Source organism: Saccopteryx bilineata, chromosome 3, assembly GCF_036850765.1.
Source record: "Saccopteryx bilineata isolate mSacBil1 chromosome 3, mSacBil1_pri_phased_curated, whole genome shotgun sequence".
NCBI classification, from domain to species: Eukaryota; Metazoa; Chordata; class Mammalia; order Chiroptera; family Emballonuridae; genus Saccopteryx; species Saccopteryx bilineata.
This window is the reverse complement of record NC_089492.1, coordinates 304,355,931-304,382,437: the sequence shown is the minus strand read 5'-3', so window position 1 is coordinate 304,382,437 and position 26,507 is coordinate 304,355,931. Positions and strand designations below refer to the sequence as shown.

General features: G+C 44.3%; 1 protein-coding gene and 1 long non-coding RNA gene across 2 annotated transcripts in view; one reads left to right on the top strand and one right to left on the bottom strand.

Annotated features, from left to right (window-relative positions):
* Positions 1-26,507, top strand: part of LOC136332017 (zinc finger protein 91-like) — a 64,048-nt gene that overhangs the window by 16,768 nt on the left and 20,773 nt on the right. The window contains 3 exon segments of the mRNA XM_066271242.1: positions 9,549-9,622; positions 11,256-12,546; positions 12,628-13,082. Coding sequence (XP_066127339.1) covers positions 9,549-9,622; positions 11,256-12,546; positions 12,628-13,082 — 1,820 coding nt within the window.
* On the bottom strand, positions 15,761-17,456 carry LOC136332022 (uncharacterized). Its single transcript, XR_010730579.1, has 2 exons — positions 17,208-17,456; positions 15,761-16,810 (listed from the first exon to the last, which is right to left on the bottom strand). It is a non-coding gene; the product is annotated as an uncharacterized lncRNA (long non-coding RNA).

The window sequence follows — 26,507 nt, the reverse complement described above, 5'->3', positions numbered from 1 at the left end:
GGCGACGCTCTGCCCACCAGGGGGCGATGCTCTGCCCCTCCGGGGCATCGCTCTGCCGCGACCAGAGCCACTCTAGCGCCTGGGGCAGAGGCCAAGGAGCCATCCCCAGCGCCCGGGCCATCTTTGCTCCAATGGAGCCTTGGCTGCGGGAGGGGAAGAGAGAGACAGAGAGGAAGGAGGGGGTGGGGGTGGAGAAGCAAATGGGCGCTTCTCCTGTGTGCCCTGGCCGGGAATTGAACCCGGGTCCCCCGCACGCCAGGCCGACGCTCTACCGCTGAGCCAACCGGCCAGGGCCTTAACCCTTTTACTTTTTAAGGTATATATATTTGTTTGTTTTTTTAGAGAGAGTGGAAAAAGAGGTGGAGTTTAGTAATGGGAAGTATCAACTCGTAGCAGTTGTTTCCTGTATGTGCCTCAACCAGGCAAGCCCAGGGTTTAGAATCAGCAACCTCAGCATTCTAGGCCGACAGTTGATACACTGAGACAACACAAGTCTTAAGGGTTTTGGGGTTTTATTGTCTCATATTAAGGGTTTATGAAGAAAATGGTTGAAATTCTGAAATTTCTTGCAGAAATCCCAAGAGCATTGTGGATGGGTACCATTTTTTCTGGTTTATAATTTCTGATCCTATTGAGGCTTCAAACAAGTCCCTAAAGACTAAGTGATTTCATCACAGCACAATGCACCGCCCCATAGTGAGAAAATCCACTGTCAGAACTTGTTTGTTTGTTTATTTATTTATTTATTTGAGAAGGAGTCTGAGAGAGAGAGAGAGAGAGAGAGAGAGAGACAGAGACAGGCAGGAAAGGAGAGAGATGAGAAGCATCAATTCTTTGTTGTAGCACCTGAGTTGTTCATTGATTGCTTTCTTGTATGTGCCTTGACTGAAGGGTCTCCACCTGAGCCAGTGACGCTTTGCTCAAGCTAGCGACCTTGGGCTTCAACCAGCGACCTTTGGGCTCAAGCCTGCGACCCACGGGGTCATGTTGATGATCCCACATTCAAGTTGACAACCCCACGTTCAAGCTAACGAGCCTTTGCTCAAGCCAGCGACCTGGGGGTCTTGAACCTGTATCCTCAGCATCCCAGGCTAATGCTGTATCCACTGTACCCCTGCCTGATCTGGCCAGAAATTTTTTAATTTAAAGATTTTATTTGTTGATTTTAGAGAGAGAGAGAAAGGGGGGAATAGTAGCAGGAAGCCTCAACTTGTAGTTGCTCCTTGTGTATTCCTTTACCGGACAAGCTAGGGGTTTGGACTCAGTACTCCAGCATCCAGGTGGATGCTTCATCTATTGCCCCACCATAGGTCAGGCGATCTCAGAGTAGTTTAAAGTATCTATACTGCTCACAAAAGGTAGGGGATATTTTAATGCTTCATATTCATTTTGAAATATCCCCTAATTTTTGTGAGCAGTATATTTACCTCATAGAGTTCAATAATATATTACTGCCATAGGCGACCTCAGAGTGTTGCCCAGCAGGTAGGAGAGTGTCCGCTGTTACCTGCTTTCGTCATCACTGTCCTTCTGTAATTCTCTCCTGTCCAGTCCAGAGCTGCCCGGGACTGTCCTATGTGGTTTCACTTTCTGATTAGATCTTTGTCATAGTTGTGGTTTGGCATTCGCAAGTGCTGTTTCAACGTGCTGGAATGTTCTCCTGTGGTAGTAAGTGTGATACAGCATTATTAGGCACTTCATATTTATGAAAATGTTTCATTTTTCAATTGAAGTTTACTTCTGACAAAAGTGGTGATTAGGTTTTTCACTTGCCTTCTCGGCATGGTCCTTCATCATGTTGTACTTAATCTGAAATGTTTCATTCCAGGATTAGTCTTGCCTGATCTGTGGTGGCGCAGTAGATAAAGCGTCAACCTGAAACACTGAGGACAGCAGTTCAAAACCCTGGGCTTGCCTGGTCAAGACACATATGGGAGTTGATGCTTCCTGATCCTTCCCCTTTCTCTTTTTTTCTCTCTCCCCTTTCTAAAATGAAGAAATAAAGTCTTTCAAAAAAATTAGTCTTTCTCTCCATATTTTACAGCTTTCTAATAGTCTCAATTAGAAGTGAAGTTTTTTTTTCTGTGAGGTAAATTACAGCCTACATGTTTTATGTAAGAGTAGCTGAACTATATTAAACCTGAAAAAAATTTCTCATGTCATTTAAATGATTCTTTACTAAAATTACATTTTAGGGCTATTTTTGAATGATTTGAATACATTTTCTATGCAATTTTCCTGCTGTATATCACATACCCTGATGCAAAATATTTTCTGTGGGCACGCGCACAGTCAGAACTTATAGTTATATGAAAGGATTCTTTTTTTTTTAAAGATTTTGTTTATTGAATTTTCAGAGAGAGGAGGCAGGGGGGAGCAAGAAGTATCAACTCATAGTTGCTTCATTTTAGTTGTTCATTGGTTGCTTGTCATATGTGCCTTGACCAGGCAAGCCCAGGGATTCCAACCAGTGACCTCAGCGTTCCAGGTTTCTGCTGTATCCACTGCGCCACCATAGGCCAGGCTAAAAGTATTCTTTATCAATAGTACTTGTATGTAGTATTCAGAATTCTGGGGATCAAATTTCTGTTTATGTTTTGCATATTATTATTTTTTATTAATTCAGTATTGTTTTGTATTATTTTCAGCTGTACAGGATATTGGTTAGACTATTATATACTTTACAAAGTCTTTTTTTTTAGGCAAGATATAGAGAGGGACAGAGAGAGACACAGGTAGGGACAGACAGACAGGAATAGAGAGAGATGAGAAACATCAATTCTTCGTTGCAGCTTCTTAATCGTTCATTGATTGATTTCTCATATATGCCTTGACTGGGGGACTCCAGCTGAGCCAGGGACCTCTTGCTCAAGCCAGCGACCCCACGCTCAAGCTGGTGAGCCTGTGCTCAACCCGAATAAGCCCATACTCAAGCCAGCGATCTCTGGGTCTTCTGCATCCCAGGCCAACGCTCTATCTACTGAACCACTATCTGGTTAGGCAACAAAGTCTTAAACTGTCCCCCTGATAGTTCCAGTACCTAACTGGTACCATACGCAGTTCATACAAGATTATTTACTCTATTTCTTAGGCTGTACTTGACATCCCATGACTATAGTACATGCCAGTGTGTATTTCTCAGTGGCTTCACCTTTACCGGCCAGTCCTTCAGCCCCTCCCTCTGGCCACCATTAGTCTGTTCTCTGTGCCTGTGAGTGTGTTTCTGGTTTGTTGGTTGGTTTGGTATTATTCTGTAGATGCCACATGTAAGTGAGATTATGTGGTGTATGTCTTTCTCTGATCAACTTACTTAGCAGAACATAGCCCTGGTGCATCCTTGTCCCAAATGGTAAAATTTTGTTCTTTTTCATGGCCATTTACTATTCATATTCTTTTTTTTTTTTTCTTTTTTAAGTGAGAGGAAGTAAGATAGAGACAGACTCCCACATGAGCCCTAACTGGGATCAACCCGGCAACCTTCTTGGGGCCTATACTCCAACCTGTCGACCTATCAACTTATTGAGCTACTGGCTGTGGGAGGGGAAGAGGGGAAAAGGGGGAGAGGGAGGGGAGAGAAGCAAATGGCTGCTTCTCTTGTGTGGGCTGACCTGGGATCGAACCTGGGATTTCCATACACCCGCTCGTTGCTCTGTCTACTGAGCCAGCCGGCCACAGCCTCTATTCATATTCTTGATTTTTTTTTCTCCCTCTTTTTAAAGGAGACCCTGTAAAATTTTTTACAGTACTGGTTTGTGATAATGATTCCTTTAGCTTCTTTTGGTATGGGAAACTGTTCATCTGTTTTCCGATTCTACATGATAACTTTGCGGGGTGGAGTAATCTTTGTTGTAGGTCCTTGCTTTTCATCACTTTGAATACATTGTGCCAATCCCTTCTGTCCTGGAAAGTTTCTGTTGAGAAATCAGCTGACAGTTTTATGGGAGCTTTTTGTAGGCAACTAACTGCTTTTCTCTGTCTCTTTCTGTCTTTCTCTTTTTTTTACTTGATTTTAGAGAGAGATGAGAGAGAGAGAAAGGCAGGCAGGAACAGGAAGCATCAACTCATAGTAGTTGAGTTTTGAATGCGCCTTGACCAGGCAAGCCCGGGGGTTTCTAACCTGTAACCTCAGCATTCCAGGTTGACACTTTATTTATTGCGCCACCACTGGTCAGGCTCTTTTTTTAAAATTGATTTATTCCAGAGAAACAGAGGAAGGGGTAAAGAGAGAGAGGGAGAAAGGGGGGAAATGTATTTGTTGTTCTACTTAGTTGTGCATTCAATGGTTGCTTCTCAGATGGGCATTTACTGGGGATCCATCCTGCGACCTTGGTGCTTCCGGACAGTGTTCTAACCATGAGCTGGCCGCCCAGGGCTGAGCTACCTTTCTCTTGCTGCATTTTGGATTCTCTTTGTCTTTAACTTTTGCCACTTTAATTATTATGTATGTTGACAAGGTCCTCTTTTGGTTCATCTGGTTTGGGAGTCTCTCAGCTTCCTGGGCTTTTTTGTGTAATTCCTTCACCAGGTTAGGGAAGTTTTTCATTGCTATATTATTTCCTCCCTTTTAAAGATTTTATCTATTGATTTCACAGAGAAAGGAGGGAGGTTAGACCAAGAAGTATCAACCCATAGCTGTTTCACCCCAGTTGTTCATTGATTGGTTGTCATATGTGCCTTGACCGGACAAGCCTGGGGTTTCGAAATGGTGACCTCAGCATTCCAGGTCCACACTCTGTGCACTGTGCCACAAAAGGCCAGGCTCATTACTATTTTTTTTTTTTTTACAAAGGTGTTTAGTTTTCTGGTTTCTCTTCCTTTTGGTGCCTCCTAGATGTTAATATTCATTCACTTGAAGTGTTCCAGAGGCACCTTATTCTACTCCCTTGTTTTTGGATTCTTTTTCCTTTTTGCTGACCTGACTGGGTGTTTTTTGCTTCCTTATATTCCACATTGCTGGTTTGGTTCTTGGCTTCATCTCCTCTACTGTATATTATCTGCTTATTATACTTCATTTTGATTAGTATATTCTTCATTTCTGACTTTTTTTATGGTGCTAAGGTTCATGCTAAGTGTATAAACATCCTCATAACTAGTTTTTTCCTTTATTCTTTTTTTAGCGAGAGATAGACAGGAAGGGAGAGAGATGAGAAGCATTAACTCAAAGTTGTGGCTCCTTAGTTGCTCGTTGATTGCTTTCTCATATGTGCCTTGACCGGGGGTCTCCAGCTGAGTCAGCAATCCCTTGCTTAAGCCAGCAACCTTGGGTTTCAGTCCCGTGACCTTTGGGCTAAAGCCAGCAATCCTGGGGTCATGTGTATGATCCCATGCCCAAGCTGCTGAGCCTGCGCGCAGGCCAGTGACTTCGGGGTTTCGAACCTGAGTTTTGAGTGTTCCAGGTTACGCTGTCTCCACCTGCGCCACCACCTGGTCAGGCTCATACTTGTGTTTTAAACTGTGCATTTAGTAGATTATCTCCATTTTATTGAGGTCCTTTTTTGAAGTCTTGTTCTTTTCTTTCATTTGGGACAAGTGTTTTTGTCATTTTGGCAGCCTCCCTGTGTTAGGCAGAGCTGCTATGTCTCCAAGCTTACAGAGTGTCCTAATGTTGTAGGTGTTCTGTCGGGTCCATTGGCAGTCTCCCCAGTCACCCAAGATGGGCACTCATAGTGTGCCCCTTGTGTGATCTGTGCACACCCTCCTCTTATAGTTGGTCCTTGCTCTCTCTTGGCATGTGAGTGGGGACGATCACTCTCCTGGACATTGAGCTGAAAGGACTGACTGTCTATGACACTGAGCCCTGTGGCAGTCACCAGTAAAGGCACCCACCCCGCAGAGAAGGGATGAGGACAGCAGCGCTCTGTTGCCCGCTGAGTCAGCCCCTTGAGTGTGTGGCTTGTGGAGGTGGTTGTTGGTAGTGCTTTGCTATGGTTTGATGCTGTCCCCTGGGTGTGCTGGCTCTGCGGCTCCCGGGAGATGCAGGCCAAGATCAGTTGCCACCTGTGTTTTACTGGGGCCTCCTGGCATAAGCTATAATGTGAACTGCAGGTCGCTCCCCACTGATAAGCTTAGAGGGCTGTCTTTTCCATGACAACTTATTTTTTTATGCTCTTACGATAGTTGCTGTGTGCTACTCATGATATTTTGATTGTAATATGTCCTGTTGACATTTTTACATTCATCCTTCTTAAAAATTCAGTAATGGCCCTGGCCGGTTGGCTCAGCGGTAGAGCGTCGGCCTAGCGTGCGGAGGACCCGGGTTTGATTCCTGGCCAGGGCACACAGGAGAAGCGCCCATTTGCTTCTCCACCCCTCCGCCGCGCTTTCCTCTCTGTCTCTCTCTTCCCCTCCCACAGCCAAGGCTCCATTGGAGCAAACATGGCCCGGGCGCTGGGGATGGCTCTGTGGCCTCTGCCCCAGGCGCTAGAGTGGCTCTGGTCGCAACATGGCGACGCCCAGGATGGGCAGAGCATCGCCCCCTGGTGGGCAGAGCATCGCCCCTGGTGGGCGTGCCGGGTGGATCCCGGTCGGGCGCATGCGGGAGTCTGTCTGACTGTCTCTCCCTGTTTCCAGCTTCAGAAAAATGAAAAAAAAAAAATGAAAAAAAAATTCAGTAATGTGCTTGAATATGGGTGTCTCTTTCTTTGTCCAGGTGATAGAATCTTCTTTTTTGTAAATTTTATTTATTTATTTTTAGAGAGAGAAGGTGAGGGGAAGAGGAGCAAGCATCAACTTGTTTCCTCCCTCATGTGCCTGCACTGGGCAATCTCAGGGCCTTGAACCAGTGACCTCAGCATTCCAAGTTGACATTCCACCCAGTGTGCCACCACAGGTCAGGCTAGAGTCTTAAACTATTAATTTTTCTTTCTTCCTTTTTTCTTTTTTAAGTGAGAAGAAAGGAGATAGTGAGACATACTCCCCTATGTGCCCTGACAGGGATCCACCTGGCAACCCACCCCTGTCTGTGACCAATGCTCAAATCACCGGAGCTATTTTTAGTGCCTGAAGCCAGCACTCGTACCAGCTGAGCTATCCTTAGCACCTGGCACTGATGCTCAAACCAGTTAAGCCACTGGCTGCGGGAGGAGCAGAGGGAGAGAAGGGGAAGAGAAAGGAGAAGAGGAGCAGGTGATTGCTTCTCTTATGTACCCTCTCCAGGAATTAAACCCTGGACATTCACATGCTGGGCTAATATTCTATCCACTGAGCCAACTGGCTAGGGTCTTAATTTTTTTTTTTTTAAACTTTTTAATTTTTTTAATTTTATTTATTCATTTTAGAAAGGAGAGAGAGAGGGAGAGAGAGAGAGAAACAGAGAGAGAGAAGGGAGGGGAGCAGGAAGCATCAACTCCCATATGTGCCCTGACCAGGGAAGCCCAGGGTTTCGAACCGGCGACCTCAGCATTTCCAGGTCAACACTTTATCCACTGCGCCACCACAGGTCAGGCTAGGGTCTTAATTTTTAATATAAGCTATTTACTTCTTTTCACAGTCCTATTGTGGTGGAGTCTACTAACTGGGCAAAGTGGTTGGTTTAATTGTGAACCATGAGTCCTTTCAGCTATCTGTACTTTTCCACATTTTTCTTGGCTTCCTTGTATTGAAATTTTTAATGAGCTATGTACAAGCTTATTTGTTCTTTCTCAGCTTAATAACATCTTTCTTTGATGATGCTACTGTATTTTTAAATTTGGATATTGTGATTTTCAGCTTTTCGATATTGTTTCATTTATTTTAGTTTATTTGTTTATGCACTTTCATTATGGTAATGTACTGTTTTCTTGTTATTATATAGTTGTCACTTTGGTCTACTTTTTCATTTTAAGATGATTATTTTGAAACCTTTTTTTAGCCTGACCAGGTAGTGGCGCAGTGGATAGAACGTCGACCTAGGATGCTCAGGTCCCAGGTTCGAAACCCTGAGGTCGCTGGGTGGAGTGTGGGCTCACCAGCATGAGCACGGGGTTGAGCGTGGGATCACAGACATGACCCCATGGTTGCTGGCTGATAGCCCAAGGCTGCTGGTTTGAGCAGGGTCACTGGCTTGGCCGAAGCTCCCCGGTCAGGGCACGTATGAGAAAGCAGTTGATGAACAACTAAAATGACGCAAGTGTGAGTTGATGCTTCTCATCTCTCTCCCTTCCTGTCTGTCTGTCCCTGTCAGTTTGTCTCTCATTAAAAAAAGGGAAGAAATCTTTTTCAGGTAATTAATGTATTTCCATTAATGTAATGCCAATTTCTGGAGATTTATTTTTTTTACTGATTGGACCATGTTTTTCCGTTTCTCTGTATGTCTTCTTATAAGTTGTTGAGGTTCAGAATTCTAAACAACCAGGTTTTATGAACTTGCTTTCTACAGGCGAAAACAAGTAACAGTCACCTATGGTAGAAATTCTAATCTCTGTCAAAACTTTTGGGGATGGGTGTAGCTGGGTACACCCATACTCAGTTTGTTAGCACATTGTCCCGATACACCAAGGATTTACGTTTGTTTCCTGGTTAGGACACATACAAGAATCAACTAAGGGATACATAAGTGGAACAACTAAACATTTCTCACTCTCTCTTTCTCTCTCTCTCGCTCTTGCGCTCTTGCACTCTCTAAGATCAATAAATAAAAACTAAAAGAGCCCTGGCCGGTTGGCTCAGCGGTAGAGTGTCGGCCTGGCATGCAGGGGACCCGGGTTCGATTCCCGGCCAGGGCACATAGGAGAAGCGCCCATTTGCTTCTCCACCCCCCCCCTTCCTCTCTCTCTCTCTCATCTCCTCCCGCAGCCAAGGCTCCATTGGAGCAAAGATGGCCCGGGCGCTGGGGATGGCTCCTTGGCCTCTGCCCCAGGCGATAGAGTGGCTCTGGTCTCGGCAAAGCAATGCCCCGAAGGGGCAGAGCATCGCCCCTGGTGGGTGTGCTGGGTGGATCCCGGTCGGGCGCATGCGGGAGTCTGACTGTCTCTCCCTGTTTCCAGCTTCAGAAAAATACAAAAAACAAGCAAACAAACAAACAAAAAAAAACCTAAAAGAATACTATTGGGGATGTGTGTTTTTTAATCTTTTGCTTTTGTAAGCTCCAAGTTTAAAATCTTTTCTGTTTTTTCTGAGAGCCTATAGTATCTTTCTATCCACAATATTTGTGTTTACTACTGCAGTCTCTGTGGTGTTGGAACAATTACTCAACTTGTGATTTCTGTAGCCAATACAGTGCACCACCGTATACTGCTGTTTGAGCGCTCTGTGTCAGGCAAAACAGCGAGATCATTGAACCCACATTCCCTCATCTCATCATCTATCTCTTCTGAGAAGAATCTGGGAGTCTTAGTGTTTCTTATAATAATATTGCCACTGTGTGCCAGGTTGTTTGAGCAGGAATTGTGGGCAAAGGTCAACACTTTTTGTTTCTCTTTGATACGACTTTCCTCAGTGTTACCTTTCTTGGTCTTGCTTTGAACTCTTAACTTGCTTTTGGAGTACTCAGAAATGTAATTTGGATAGTGCCCTCTGGTAAGATCATTCTCCTGAGTGCCATACTGTGAAAATTATGTTGTCTCTTTCAGCTTTGTCACTTACAGACAACCAGACCTTGTTCCGAAAGCCAGAAATAGAAGATTTATCCTCTAAAATAATGCTGGTAAGCTATGGAAGGTGTGGCTTTGATAATGTACACTTAATGAAAGCCTTCCTGTTTTGGGAAGAGTGATGAGAAGAAAGAACATTAATATGCAAAGAGCCAACCTGGTGAAATTATTCATGATAAAATCTTTGTTACTGGCCCTGGCCAGCTGGCTTAGTGGTAGAGCGCCAGCCTGGGATGTGGAAGTCCTGGGTTTGATTCCTGACTAGGGCACACAGGAATGGCATCCATCTGCTTCTCCACCCCTCCCCCTCGCCTTTCTCTCTATCATTCTTTTCCCCTCCTGCAGACTAGGCTCCACTGGAGCAAAGTTGGCCTGGGCGCTGAGGATGGCTTCATGGCCTCCACCTCAGGCACTAGAATGGCTCCAGTTGCAACGGAGCAACATCCCAGATGGGCAGAGCATCACCCCCACTGGGCTTGCTGGGTGGGTCCCAGTCGGGTGCATGCGGGAGCCTGTCTCTCTGCCTCCGTTTCTCATTTCAGAAAAATACAAAAAAAAAAATCTTTGTTACTTTAAAGAGGTCAAAGACATTACACATTTGAGAAAACTCTAAGTCATTTTTTAATTTTTTTTTTAATTCATTGAGAGAAGGGGAGGCAGAGAAACAGACTGCCACATGCGCCTTGACCAGGATCCGTCCGGCATGCCCACTAGGAGGCAATGCTCCGTCCATCTGGAATCACTGCTCTGTTGCAACCAGAGCCATTTTTTAGCACCTGAGGGAGAGGCCATGGAGCCATCCTCAGCACCCGGGTCTGACTCCCTCCAATGGAGCCATGGCTGCAGGAGGGGAAGAGAGAGACAGAGAGAAAGGAGAGTGGGAAGGGTGGAGAAGCAGATGGGCACTTCTGTGTGTGCTGACTGGGAATCAAACCCAGGACATCCACACGCTGGGCTGACACTCTACCCCTGAGCCAACCGGCCAGGGCCTTTACGCCAGTTTCACTTGTAGATCAATGTGTTTATAAATGTGAAGACTGGCCTGACCAGGCAGTGGCACAGTGGATAGAGCATCAGACTGTGATACAGAGGACCCAGGTTCGAGACCATGAGGTCGCCAGCTTGAGTGTGGGCTCATCTGGTTTGAGCAAAGCTCACCAGCTTGGACCCAAGGTCGCTGGCTCAAGCAAGGGGTTACTTGGTCTGCTGTAGCCCCACGGTCAAGGCACATATGAGAAAGCAATCAATGAACAACTAAGGTGTCGCAACAAAAAAATGATGATTGATGCTTCTCGTCTCTCTCCATTCCTGTCTGTCTGTCCCTATCTATCCCTCTCTCTGATTCTCTCTCTGTCTCTGTTAAAAAAAAAAAAATCTCCAAAAAAAAGAAAAAAAAGTAGTGTGGGAATTTTTCAATCAATTCTAAAATTTAGAGATTTTATATTGAACATAAAAAGTTTAACTTTGATCAGTTTGGCAATTCTGTTAACAGGGTGTCATTCTTTTTCCACTGAGAGATAATATTTTCTCTTAATCCACTGTCCATAATTTTTATAAACTTGGGTCCATTTTTTTATACCAACAGCATGGTTTAATAGGTATCACAGAATAGTTATTGAGAATAATGTACATGTATAATGAAATTTATCTGTCACTTAAGGTCTTTCTACCTTCAATCATTTGCAGAATACAGACAATGGAGACAGAAATTATCAGTGGAAAGAACACTGGAAAAACTTTAGCCAAGAGTTAAATCCTAATGAATATCAGCAAACTCAGCTTCCAGAGATCCGTTATAAAGATGGAAAAGTCTTTGACCAAGTGTTAAATCACAGTACACATCAGGATATTCATGCTGTGGAAAAGACAAACAAACGAGGTAAATATGTTAAATCGTTTAAGCCATCTTTATATCATACTGAACAAGAGAACATTCACACTGGGAAGGAAGCTTACAAGTGTAGTCCAGGTGGGAGAGCCGTCAGTCAAGTAGTCAACCTAAGTAAACTTAAGAAAATCCATACTAAACAAAAACCTTACAAATGCACAAAATCAGGCAAAATATATAATTGCTCTTCCGATCTTAGTCAACATCAGATGAGTCAGACTGAAGAGAAGCCTTACAAATGTAAAGCATGTGGCAGAGAGTTTAAGTGGCATTCCTGGCTTATTCTACATGAGAAAATTCACACTGGTGAGAGACCTTATAAGTGTAGAGAATGTGATAAAGCCTTTAATTGCTCCTCAAACCTTATTATACACCAGCTCACTCATAGTGGAGAGAAACCTTACAGATGTAAGGAGTGTGGCAAAGCCTTTTCTTTGCATTCATATCTGAAGAAACATCAAATAACTCATTCTCAAGAAAAGCCTTACAAATGTGGAGAATGTGACAAAACTTTTTATTACCGTTCAAGTCTTATGCAACATGAGAGAAGTCATAGTGAAGAAAAGCCTTACGTGTGTAAAGCATGTGGCAAAGCCTTCAAATGGCGTTCAGCTTTTACTGACCATGAGAATATTCATTCTGGGAAGAAGCCTTACAAATGTAGTGAGTGTGGCAAAGCCTTTAATAGCTCCTCAAGCCTTATTAAGCATCAGATCATTCACAGTGGAGAGAAACCTCACAGATGTGAAGAGTGTGGTAAAGCTTTCTCTTTGCATTCGTACCTTACTCAGCATCAGATAACTCATTCTCGAGAGAAGCCTTACAGTTGTGGACAATGTGGTAAATCCTTTAAACACTCTTCAACAGTTACTCAGCATCAGAGAATTCACACGGGAGAGAAACCATGCAAATGTGGAGAATGTGGCAAAGCCTTTAATAGCACCTCAAACCTTACTCAGCATCAGATCACTCATAGTGGAGAGAAACCTTACAGATGTAAGGAGTGTGGAAAAACCTTTTCTTTGCATTCATATCTTTGTAAGCATCAAATAACTCATTCTAGAGAGAAGCCTTACAAATGTGGAGAATGTGACAAAACTTTTTATTACCGTTGTCATCTTACACAACATGAGAGAAGTCATAGTGAAGAAAAGCCTTACGTGTGTAAAGCATGTGGCAAAGCCTTCAAATGGCGTTCATATCTTACTAAACATGAGAGAAGAATTCATACCGGGGAGAAACCTTACAAATGCAGAGAGTGTGGGAAATGTTTTTATGCGCAAACAGAACTGACTCAACATCACAGAGTTCACACTGGAGAAAAGCCTTATGAATGCGGAAAATGTGGCAAAACCTTTAAAACCTCTTCACATTGTACCGTACATGAGAGAATTCACAGTGGAGAGAAACCTTACAAATGTGAAGAATGTGGCAGAGCATTTACCCAGAGCTCAAAACTCACTAAACATCAAAGAATTCATACTGGAGAGAAGCCTTATAAATGTGGTGTATGTGCCAAAGCCTTTAGTTGTTCCTCAAACCTTACTGTACATCAGAAAATTCATACTAGAGAGACACCTTAGAAATGTAGAGAATGTGGCAGAGATTTTAACCTATGCTCAAAAGTTGCTGAACAGCCCGACCTGTGGTGCCGCAGTGCATGAGGCATCCACCTGGAATGCTGAGGTCACAGGTTCAAAATGACAGGCTTGTTTGGTTAAGGCACATACAAAAAACAACTACAACCAGCTGATGTTTGCCACTCCTTCCTCCTTTTTCTCTCTCTCTTGTCTAAAATAATAATAATAGTAATATAGTGACCAGTGGTGGCACAGTGGATAAAGTGTCGGCCTGGGACACTAAGGTCCCAGGTTCAAAACCCCAAGGTCGCCAGGGCGAGCTCAGGCTCACTAGGTTGGGTGTGGGGTTGCTGGCTTGAGCATGGGATCATCAGCTTGACGCCATGGTCTCTGGCTTGAGCAAGGGGTCACTGGCTCAGCCTGAGACCCTCGGTCAAGGCACATATGAGAGGCAATCAATGAACAACTAAAGTGCTGCTACTATGAGTTGATGCTTCTCATCTTCTTCTCTTCCTGTCTGTCTGTCTCTCTCACTAAAAAACAAAAACAAAACAAAAAACAAATACTTGCTGAACATTGAAGAATTCATGATAGAGAGATACAGTAACATGTAAATACTCTCACAAAACATTTATCCATTGTTCAGGCTTCATTGAGCATCAGAGATTTAAGCCCACTCGACACCAGAATTCATGCTGGACAGAAACAATACAAATGTAAATATGTGAAAAGACTTTATTCAGCATTTACAACTTACTTGACAAATGAGAATTTGTATCAGAGAGAAACCTTAAAACTGAAGAATGTGGGAAACTGTATGTGACAGTGACAGTGGAGATGACCTGAGGGTTTTGGAGAGTTTAGCTAAGCTGCTTCATGATATTGCCGCCAGGGCGTTTGTTTTCTGGAGCGAGCCGCCTGACTGGCCCCTGCCCTCCCCCACGAGTGCGTGCCCTAAGCAAGAGCGCACAGACTCACAGCTAATGTCAGCTTCTCACATTAGGCTTTGGCAGCCCTTGGGGGATCACTTTCTCCCTTGCACCTCACGGGGTTCTCTATATGTGGCCCTTCGAGAAGCTCTCAACATAGCCCAGGGAAGCCTTGCTCTGTTTGGTTCATTTTGAACAATATAAACTTAGCTCGAGATACCTGAAGGACTCGGCAAGTGGACACTAATAAATTCACATGTCCTGAGTCCTGCTATTTTTAATTTTTAAAAAAGATTTTATTTATTTTATACAGAGAGGACAGAGAGAGAAGGTGGGTGGAAGAAAAGAAAGCATCAACTCATAGTATTTCTTCTTGTATGTGCCTCGACTGGGCAAGCTTGGGGTTTCAAACCAGCAACCTCAGCGTTCCAGGCTGCAGATTTTTCCACTGTGCCAGCACAGGTCGCGCAATTTCTTTTCTTTTTTCCAGAAATTAAAAATTATGTCTGACCTGTGATGGCACAGTGGATAAAGCTTTGAACTAGAATGCTAAGGTTTCCAGTTCAAAACCTCAGGCTTGCCTGGTCCTGGGTCATAGAAGCAACTATATATTGATGCTTACGACTCATTCCCCTCCTTCTCTCTACTCTCTCTAAAATCAATCAATAAATTTTTTTAAAAAAAATTAAAAATTATGGCCCTGGCCAGTTGGTTCAGTGTTAGAGCATCGGCCTGGTGTGTGGAAGTCCCAGGTTCGATTCCCAGCCAGGGCACACAAGAGAAGTGCCCATCTGCTTCTCCACCCTTCCCCCTCTCCTTCCATGGCTTCTGCCTTAGGCGCTAGAATGGCTCAGGTTGCTACGGAGCAATGGCCCAGATGGGCAGAGCATCGCCCGCTGGTGGGCATGCTGGGTGGATCCCAGTCGAGCACATGCTGGAGTCTCTCTGCCTACCTGCTTCTCACTTCAGGGAGAAAAAAAAAGAAAATTATGTTGTTTTATTGTTACAGATCTTCAAAATCCAGGTCATTTTTCATCTGTAGTGACTGTTATATCCTTGCCTGGAAGCACCAAGAGAGATGACCCTGCCTCTCTTAAATAAGTACATGACCTCAGGATACTAATAATATATCACATATGATGTTTATATTAGCAATAAATCTGATGAGGCAAATAACAATATACATAAAAATAAGTATTTAGAACAGATTAGGTACATCAAAAAGTAAATAATTATTATTGCCATTTTTTATTTTTTTATTTTTTTTTATTTTTTATTTATTCATTTTAGAGAAGGGGGAGGGGGGGAGAAAGAGAGAGAGAGAGAGAAGAAAGGAGCAGAAAGCATCAACTCCCATATGTGCCTTGACCAGGCAAGCCCAGGGCTTTGAACCGGTGACCTCAGTGTTTTCAGGTTGACACTTTATCCACTGCGCCACCAAAGGTCAGGCTATTATTGCCATTTTGTTCTCAGACATGCTCACAGGGAAATAAATGTCTAAGAGTTCATTCTTTTTTTATTTTAGTGAGGTGGGGGGACAGACAGACAGGAAGGGAGAGAGATGAGAAGCATCATCTCATCGTTGTGGCAACTTAGTTGTTCATTGGTTGCTTTCTCATATGTGCCTTGACCAGGGGACTTCAGCTGAGCCAGTGACCCCTTGCTCAAGACAGCGACCTTGGGCTCAAGGCTGCGATCTCTGGGCTCAAGCCCCAACCTCTGGGTTTTAACCCTGGGTCCTCAGTATCCCAGGCCTACACTCTATCCATCCACTGCACCATTGCTGGGTCAGGCTTTTTTTTTTTTTTTAAGATTTTATTTATTTATTTTTAGAAAGAAGAGAGAGAAAGAGGGAGAGGAACAGGAAGCTATAACTCGCAGTTGTTGCTTCTCATTTGTGCCTTGACCAGGCGGGGCCAGGGTCTCAAATTGGTGACCACAGTACTCTATGTCAGTGTTTCATTCACTGCACCCCCACAGGTCAGGCCAACTTATTGGCTGAGTTTAGAGAGACAGAGATGAAAGGAGAGAGCGTGAGAGAGGGAAACATTCACTTGTTTTTCTATTTAGCTGTGCACTCATTGGTTGCTTCCCACGAGTGCCCTGACTGGTGATTGAACCCGCAGTCTTGTTGTTTCTGGATGACACTCTGACTAACTGGCCAGGACTAGGAGTTCATTTTGAGAACATTTCCAAATAGACAACAACTTTTCAAATGTGTGCAAATTTCATGGTACCATTAGGTTTTAAATGGATTTGAATGCCAAGTTTTACCCTGCTCCCCAATTTTCTCCATCTAACAACATCAGTTTGGCCCTGGCCAGTTAGCTCAGTTGGAGAGCAACTTCCCAAAATAAAAAGGTTGAGATTGGAGCCCCTGTCAGGGCACATACAGGAAGCAAGTGGTGAATGCACAACTAAGTGGAAAAACAAATGAATACTTCTCTCTCTCTTTCTTACCTTCTCTGTCTCTCCAAAATGCATCAATAAAAAACTATTAGTTTGTTCTTTGTATTTATAAGTTTGTTTCTGTTTTCTTTTTCTATTTATTTTGTTCTTTAGATTCCACATTGAGATCACTTGCTATTTGTCTATGTTGCCAGTGGCAACAATTTTTTATGGCTGAGTGCTGAGACCAGCTCGGCAATGGGTGTGCACGAGAGGAAGGCGCTGCAGGACTTAGGAAAAACCACACATAAAGAAAAGATGGGGTACAGGAGACTCTCAACTTCTTGGACTGAGAATCCAGATCTCTCCAGCCTCATCATATTTCTTTGTTTCTTTAGTCAGTAAGCAAGTTAGCAGAGCATAGCTCAGGAACAGAGAAGGATGTTTAACTAAAACCTATGGCTGGTTGGTTGGCTCAGCGGTAGAGCGTCGGTCTGGCGTGCAGGGGACCCGGGTTCGATTGCCGGCCAGGGCACATAGGAGAAGCGCCCATTTGCTTCTCCACCCCCCCTCCTTCCTCTCTGTCTCTCTCTTCCCCTCCCGCAGCCAAGGCTCCATTGGAGCAAAGATGGCCCGGGCGCTGGGGATGGCTCCTTGGCCTCTGCCCCAGGCGCTAGAGTGGCTCTGGTCGCGGCAGAGCGACGCCCGGGAGGGGCAGAGCATCGCCCCCTGGTGGGCAGAGCGTCGCCCCCTGGTGGGCGTGCCGGGTGGATCCCGGTCGGGCGCATGCGGGAGTCTGTCTGACTGTCTCTCCCCGTTTCCAGCTTCAGAAAAATACAAAAAAAACAAAAACCTTGCAGGTATGCAGGAAATGGCTATAGGGATCAGACGCTTCCATTAAACAGTCTTATCAGTGCTTGCCAGGGCAGCGTTCTGCCTCCGCAGGACTTGGCGGTTCAAAGTTTGCACCGAAGACTTGTGACAGGACAGCTTTCTAATCTCCAACAATCCTCTTACTGCTGAGTAACATTCCATTGTACATATGTATGAAACCTTTTTATCCAATCATCTATTGATGGGCCCTTAGGATACTTTCCATATCTTGGCTATTATTAAGGTGACCAACTTTTTTACGATGAAAAGGAGGACAAAAATAAATTGAAGAAAACAATATTGTAAATAAAAGAAACATTTTATTCATTGCAACAATAATACACTATAATATGATAAATGCATTATAAAAACATTTGTAATATTTTATATTGTAATTATACTTACATGTCTATTAGTTTTAAATAATAATTGTAAGAAAAAAGTATTCATTTAGATACAAATACGTCACATCACATGCAATGGATCAACTGCATCGATCGAATACGGACATTTACAGATTAGTCTTCCAATATCAAAAAGGAGGACATGTAGGAGGACACTTTTCGAGGGAGGACGAAACTTACAAAAGAAGTACTGTCCTCCCTAAAGGAGGACAATTGGTCACCTTCCTATTATATATAATGATGCAATGGGAACAGTGTACCTATATCTATTCCAATTAATGTTTTGAACTTTGTATGATAAATACTTGGAAGTGGAATTGCTGGATCATTAGCAAGTTCTATTTTTAATTATTTTATTTTATTTTTTTACAGATACAGAGAGAGAGATAGACAGGGACAGACAGACAGGAACGGAGAGAGATGAGAAGCATCAATCATCAGTTTTTCTTTGTGACACCTTAGTTGTTCATTGATTGCTTTCTCATATGTGCCTTGACTGCGGGTCTTCAGCAGACCAAGCAACCACCTGCTCGATCCAGCGACCTCGGGGTCTCTAACCTGAGTCCTTCCGCATCCCAGTCCGACGCTCTATCCACTGCGCCATTGCCTGGTCAGGCTATTTTTAATTTTTTTTTAAGATTTTTTTTTAATTTTTTAAAAAATTCATTTTAGAGAGGAGAGAGAAAGGAAGAGAGAGAGACAGAGAGGGAGAGAGAGAGGAGAGACAGAGAAAGAAGGTGGGGAGGAGCTAGAAGCATCAACTCCCATATGTGCCTTGACCAGGCAAGCCCAGGGTTTCAAACTGGCAACCTCAGCATTTCCAGGTCGACGCTTTATCCATTGCGCCACCACAGGTCAGGCTATTTTTAATTTTTTGATGAACCTCTATACTGCTTCCCATAGTGGAAGCACATATATATTTTTTTTAGGTTTTATTTATTCATTTTACAGAGAGAGGAAAGGGGAGGAACAAGAAGTTTCAACTCATAGTTGCTTCACTTTAGTTGTTCACTGGTTGTGGTATGTGCCTTGACCAGGCAAACCCAAGGTTTCAAACCGGCGACCTCAGCATTCCAGGTTGATGCTTTATCCACTGAACCACCATGGGTCAGGCAGAAGCATATACATATTTAAAGGTTATGTATATTCTCCTGGTAGGTAGAGTGTTCTTATGAAGCTGGACCTTAGCCTCACTCAATATTAGGAATTTTACATTGTATAGAAATTTTACATTCATAATAAAAATGAAAGACTTATTTTTCCAAATTAGACATTTCACAAAAGCCTCAAAAACGTATGCCTTAAAGATGTAAAAAAATGTTTGAATGTATGTAATTGAATATAACTTTTTAAATATTCCTAAATTCACAGTAGGAAGTAAGACAAAAGTATTTTTAAAGTATTACTTTAAATCAGAATACTTATTATATAGAATTATCCAAATGTTAAAAACTGAGATAAGTATACTTTTTTTGTGTGTGCTTCAAAATATCAAGGGGATAGATGTTTCCATACATATAATTACTTAGCATGTTTTCTATATTGCCTGTATTTGAGATATTTTAGAAGAAAATATTAATTTGATTCTACTCATGTCAGTTGATACTACTATGTTTTTATTCCTGGTGTTTGTGTGAAATTATGAGGTTGAATGTTGCTTCTTTAAATCTCTGTGAGCTCTTGTATATTTGATGGGTTTCACTCATACCAACTTTTCCATGGAAGACTGAGGTTGTTGCAAATCACAATGTATGAGGAAAATCTAACTCAAGATGCTGTTTGTTCTTGACTTAGTAATTTTTTTTGTCACCATGAAGGGCATCTTTGTTATTTTGATTAACGTGATACAGGAACATAGTGAATTTTAACTACTTTCCTCAGATACTCTTTTTTTTTTTTTTTTCATTTTTCCGAAGCTGGAAACGGGGAGGGATGCAGTCAGACTCCCGCATGCTCCCGACCGGGATCCACCCGGCATGCCCACCAGGGGGCGATGTTCTGCCCCTCTGGGGCGTCCAGAGCCATTCCAGTGCCTGAGGCAGAGGCCCCAGAGCCATCCCCAGCGCCCCGGCCATCTTTGCTCCAATGGAGCCTCGGCTGCGGGAGGGGAAGAGAGAGACAGAGAGGAAGGAGAGGGGGAGGGGTGGTTCCCCTGTGTGCCCTGGCGGGGAATCGAACCCGGGACTCCTGCAAGCCAGGCCGACGCTCTACCGCCGAGCCAACCGGCCAGGGCCCTCAGATACTCTTTAAGGAAAATACGGTGGCAGATTATTAAAAATCCTAAGGATCATCATCGTACCCATAGATTGAAGTGATGAACATTAGTTGATGTGGTTGAAATAAAAAAGTGATCAGAGCCTGACCAGGCAGTGGCGCAGTGGATAGAGCGTCGGACTTCGATGCGGAGGACCAGGTTCAAGACCTCGAGGTCGCCACCTTGAGCGCGGGCTCATCTGGTTTGAGCAAAGCTCACCGGCTTGGACCCAGGGTCGCTGGCTGGAGCAAGGGGTTGCTCGGTCTGCTGAAGGCCCATGGTCAAGGCACATATGAGAAAGCAATCAATGAACAACGAAGGTGTCGCAATGCACAACGAAAGACTGATGATTGATACTTATCTCTCTCCGTTCCTGTCTGTCTGTCCCTGTATATTCCACTCTCTGACTCTCTCTCTGAAAAAAAAAAGAAAGTGATCAGAGGTATCTGAGAAAGTATACAAAAATCATTTCTAAATGCATAAAAGTACCTTTATGTATTATGTGCTTCCTAAGTTGTTAGCCTCCATTCTGGAAATCCCAGAAAGCACAGCTCCCAGATCATCATATCAGAAGAACAGGGCCAGACCTGTGGTTGCACAGTGTATAAAGCATCAGTCAGGAATGCTGAAGTTACAAGTTTAAAACCCTGGGCTTGCTCAGTCAAGGCACATATGAGAAAGCAAGCAATGAACAAGGAAGGTGCTGCAACTATGAGATGATGCTTCTCATCTCTGTCCCTTCCTGTCTATCTGTCTCTCCTGCAGCAATGGCTCAGTTGGTTCCAGCAATTTTTCCTCTGCACTGAGGATGACTCTATGACCATGGCCTCCCCTCAGGTGCTAAAAATAGCTCAGTTGCCAAGTAACAGAACAGTGCCCCAGATGGTAGAACGTGGCCTCATAGGGGGTTTGCCAGGTGGATTCCAGTTGAGGACATGTGGGAGTATCTCTGCCTCCACTCCTCTCAGTTAATTTTATTTATTTATTTATTTATTCATTCATTCATTTGTTTTGTTTTGTTTTGTTTTTTACAGGGACAGTCAGAATCAGAGAGAGGGGTAGATAGAGACAGACAGGCAGGAACAGAGAGAGATGAGAAGCATCAATCATTAGTTTTTAGTTGTGACACCTTAGTTGCTTTCTCATATGTGCCTTGACCGCGGGCCCTCAGCAGACCAAGTAACCCCTTGCTTGAGCCAGCGGCCTTAGGTCCAAGCTGGTGAGCTTTTTGCTTAAGCCAAATGAGCCCGTGCTCAAACTGGTGACCTTGGGGTCTTGAACCTGGGTCCTTCACATCCCAGTTCGATGCTCTATCCACTGCGCCACTACCTGGTCAGGCCATTTATTTGTTTTAGTGAGGGGAGAAAAAAGGGGGGGAGGAGCAGGAAGCATCAATTCCCATATATGCCTTGACCAGGTAAGTCCGGGGTTTAGACTGACCTCTGCCTTCCAGGTCAATGCTTTATCCACTGTGCCACCACACGTCGGGCTCCTCTCACTCAATTAAAAAAGGAATATATATCCTGGCTATCAGCCACACAAATTAACACTTGGAAAGGTGTTTACTTAAAAGATCATGGTTGGGAGCCTGACCAGGCGGTGGCACAGTGGATAGAGTGTCGAACTGGGATGTGGAAATCCCAGTTTGAACATGGGCTCATCTGGTTTGAGCAAGGCTCACCAGCTTGAGCCCAAGGTCACTGGCTTGAGCAAGGGGTCACTCGGTCTGCTGTAGCCCCCCCTCCCCTGGTCAAGGCATATATGAGAAAGCAATAAATTAACAACTAAAGTGCTGCAAGGAAGAATTGATGCTTCTCATCTCTCTCCTGTCTATTTGTTCCTATCTGTCTCTCTATGTCTCTGTCACACACAAAAAAAGAAGGAAAAAAAAAAGATCAGTGGTTGGGAAAGGTGAGTGACACTGTACAAAAGCAGCGAATGTGGCAAAGCCACTATTTTGAGTTAAGGTATTATACAACAGAGACTCCACAGTGAAGAGAAATTATGTAAATGTATGCAGGAGAGACTTTCCAGTGCTTAATTAAACATCAGAATATACACTTTTGAGGGAAACCACATGTAATTTATGTGCACATCAATACTTTTACTTGAATTTCAAAAAGGGTACATTTTATTGGAGAACAAACTGACAAATGTCATGAATGTCAAGGCTTTTCTGTGCTTTTGAAGTAATTACAATTTTTTTTTTGTATTTTTCTGAAGCTGGAAACAGGGAGAGACAGACTCCCGCATGCGCCCGACCGGGATCCACCCGGCACGCCCACCAGGGGCGAGGCTCTGCCCACCAGGGGGCGATGCTCTGCCCCTCTGGGGTGTCGCTCTGCTGCGAGGACCAGAGCCACTCTAGCGCCTGGGGCAGAGGCCAAGGAGCCATCCCCCGCGCCCGGGCCATCTCTGCTCCAATGGAGCCCTGGCTGCGGGAGGGGAAGAGAGAGACAGAGAGGAAGGAGGGGGGGGTGGAGAAGCAAATGGGCGCTTCTCCTGTGTGCCCTGGCCGGGAATCGAACCCGGGTCCCCCGCACGCCAGGCCGACGCCCTGGAGGGGCAGAGCATCGCCCCCTGGTGGGCAGAGCGTCACCCCCAGGTGGGCGTGCAGGGTGGATCCCGGTCGGGCCAATGCGGGAGTCTGTCTGACTGTCTCTCCCTGTTTCCGGCTTCAGAAAAATACAGAAAAAAAAAAGTTTAAAAAAATGTTTGTAGAGTGTTTAATACTTTTCGTTTATCAAACAAAAAATTACCATTTTATATTAGTCACCAAAATCATTTTTTTATTTTTTTCCTTTTTTAGCGAGGGAGAGATAAAGATAGACATAAAAGGGAGAGAGATGAGAAGCCTCAACTTACAGTTGTGGCACCTTAATTGTTCATGGATTGCTTTCTCATATGTGCCTTGACCAGGGGTCTCTGGCTGAGCCAATGACCCCTTTCTCAAGCCAGCGACCATAGTGTCATTCTACAATCCACGCTCAACCTGGAGACCAAGCTGGTGAGCCCCCACTCAAGCCAGCGCCCCAGGCCAATGCTCTATTTACTGCACCACCATCTGGTCAGTCAATATAAAATTTTGATTTCCTAATTTTCCCATGTGTTTACTTCTATTTTCACTTCATGTACATCAAGGAACATGGCAAGACTTGTTTTTGGGTCCTGATCAGATGTGACACACTGGAGAGAGTGTTGAACTGGGACACTAAGGTCCTCAGCTTAAGTGTGGGTCATGATTCCATTGGGCTTGAGCCCAGTGTTGTTGGTTTGAACAAGTGGTTATTGGTTTGGCTAGAACCCCCCGGGGACAAGGCATGTATGAGAAGCAATCAATGAACAACTAAAGTGACACAAATACAAGTTGATGCTTCTCATCTCTCTCCTCACTCTCTCTTTCTTCCTGGCATTCTTTCCCTCAAAAACAAAACCAAATAAATAAACAAACAAAAAACTTGTATTTGGGTACAAATAAAAACACAAAGAAATATAATCCTGCTTGTCCAGGAGGTGGTGCAGTGGATAGCATGTTGGACTGGAATGCGGAGGACCCAGGTTCAAAACCCCGAGGTTGCCAGCTTGAGCGAGGGCTCATCTGGTTTAAGCAAACCTCACCAGCTTGAGGCCAAGGTCACTGGCTTGAGCAAGGGGTCATTCACTCTGCTCTAGCCCCCCAGTCAAGGTACATGTGAGAAAGCAATCAATGAACAACTAAGGTACCGCAACAAAGAATTAATTCTCCTTATCTCTCTCCCTTCCTGTCTGTCTGTCCCTATTTGTCCCTCTCTGTCTCTGTCACAACAAACAAACAAATAAATAAAAAAAATCCAGCCCTGGCCGGTGACTCAGTGGATAGAGCGTCAGCCCAGTGTATGGACATCCCAGGTTCAATTTCCAGTCAGGGCACACAGAAGAAGCAACCATCTGCTTCTCCCCCACTCCCTCTCCTTCTTTCCCTCTTTCCCTCCCACAGCCAGTGGCTTGATTGGTTCGAGCATCAACCCTGGGTGCTGAGGATTGCTTACATATGGGCTGAACATATCATTCTCAGATGCTAAAAATAGCTCAGTACTCGAGCATCAGTCCCAGATGGGGTTGCCAGGTGTATCCCAGTCAGGGTGCATGCAGGACTCTGTCTTACTGTCTCCCCTCCTCTCACCTAAAAAAAGAAAGAGAAAAAGAAAGAAAGAAAGAAAGAAAGAAAGAAAGAAAGAAGAAAAAGAAATATAATCCTACAGTGTATGTTCATGAATGGTGGGCAGGGAATGGTGGGCAGGTTCTGGAGTCCAGAGTCTGAAACTGCACTGCTCTAATATTGTTATTATACTCTCCCAAATGTCATGAATCAGAGTTAAAAGACAATAATACAAGTTATGAGACTATAGCCCCTAAATTCTATCTTCTTTGATCTCATCATGGAAGAAAAGTGTTAAAGCTTCCTTCCAACTTCAGAGCCTAAGGGTGCTTTGCTTGTTCATGTTAGGAAGCACCCTGTGGAGGTGCAATAAAACAGATTTAGTACAGGAAACACGATCCACTGCAGGTTATGAAAACATGATGGGCCTGACCTGTGGTGGCACAGCGGATAAAGCGTCAACCTGGAAACACTGAGGTTGCCGGTTCAAAACCCTGGCTTGCCTGGTCAAGGCACATATGAGGGTTGATGCTTCCTGCTCCTCTCCCTTCTCTCTCTCTCTCTCTCTCCCCCCCCTCTAAAATGAATAAAATAAAAGAAAAAGAAAACATGATGAAATTTTATTCGTTACATGAGACCTAAGATATATTCTAAATAAAATAGTGGTAAAAGGTAATGCCAGAACTTCATTTTTAATCATGATCATGCCTGACCTGACACAGTCATTAAAGCATCAACCTGGAATGTTGAGGTCACTGTTTCAAAACCTTTTTTTTTTTCTGTATTTTTCTGAAGCCGGAAACGGGGAGAGACAGTCAAACAGACTCCTGCATGCGCCCGACCAGGATCCACCCTGCACGCCCACCAGGGGGCGACGCTCTGCCCACCAGGGGGCGATGCTCTGCCCCTCCAGGGCGTCGCTCTGTTGTGACCAGAGCCACTCTAGCGCCTGGGGCAGAGGCCAAGAAGCCATCCCCAGCGCCCGGGCCATCTTTGCTCCAGTGGAACCTCAGCTGCAGGAGGGGAAGAGAGAGACAGAGAGGAAGGAGAGGGGGAGGGGTGGAGAAGCAGATGGGCGCTTCTCCTGTGTGCCCTGGCCGGGAATTGAACCCGGGACTTCTGCACGCCAGGCCGACGCTCTACCACTGAGCCAACCGGCCAGGGTAAACTTTTTTTTTTAAGTGAGAGATGGAGAGATAGATCCCAGCATGCAACCCCACCGGGATCCACATGGCAACTCACCTCCCCCCAAACCCCCTAACATGCATTTGGTCACATTAAGGCACTTACAAGGTGGGCGCGGGTGAGGGTACCCATGGATGGTTTGAACTTTCCGATGGTTTGAAACAAGGAGCCACTCAGACTGTTACCAGTTTGCTTAGAGGGCAGACTAGGGAGATGTAGTGAAACCTAAATAATGTGAATAGTCAAACATTAACAAATGAAATCAGACTCTTTAATAAGACTTTAAATATCTGCTCTCAAAACTGCTGATTTCCTGTTTGGGACAGACCCTGATTTTCTTTCTGTTAATAGTTATTACCTTATTACATTCCTATTCCCGATGCACACGTGGGTTCCATTGTTGGACGTGTTTGTAAACTATTTCATCTCAACATTGACTAGGATAATTTTATACCAGTATAAGGAAAATTAATGCTTTGACGTGTTCATTAAATGAGTATTACTAAACAAATTTTTTTATTATTTATTCATTTAGAGAGGAGGGAGTGAGAGAGAAGGGGAGGAGGAGCAAAAAGTATCAACTCCCATATGTGTCTTGACCAGGCAAGCCCAGGGTTTTGAACCAGTGATCTCAGCGTTCCATGTCAATGCTTTAGCTCCTGCACCAGCACAGGTCAGGCATTACTAAACAATTGTATTCAGCCTGACTAGGCGCTGGCACAGTGGATAGAGCATCGGACTGGGATGTGGAGGATCCTGGTTCGAGACCCTGAGGTCACCAGCCTAAGCGCAGGCTCATCTGGTTTGAGCAAGGCTTACCAGCTTGAACCCAAGGTCGCTGGCTCGATTGAGCAAGGGGTCACTCAGTCTGCTGTAGCCCCCAGTAAAGGCACATATGAGAAATCAATCAATGAACAACGAAGAATTGATGTTTCTCATCTCCCTCCCTTCCTGTCTGTCCCTATCTCTCTCTCTCTCTCTCTCACACACACACACACACACACACAATTGTATTCAAAGGACAAATTTCTAAAGGATAAAAAAATATGAATTTCATATTACATAGGAAGCAGTATGTTTATAGTGATACATTTTGAACTGCATTAAATCCCCCCCCCCTTTTTTTAGTGAGAGAGACAGGCAAGGACAGACAGGAAGGGAGGAAGATGAGAAGCATAAACTCATAGTTACCGCAACTTAGTTGTTCATTGATTGTTTCTTTTTTTTCTTTTTTTTTTTTGCATTTTTCTGAAGCTGGAAACAAGGAGAGACAGTCAGACTCCCGCATGCGCCCGACCG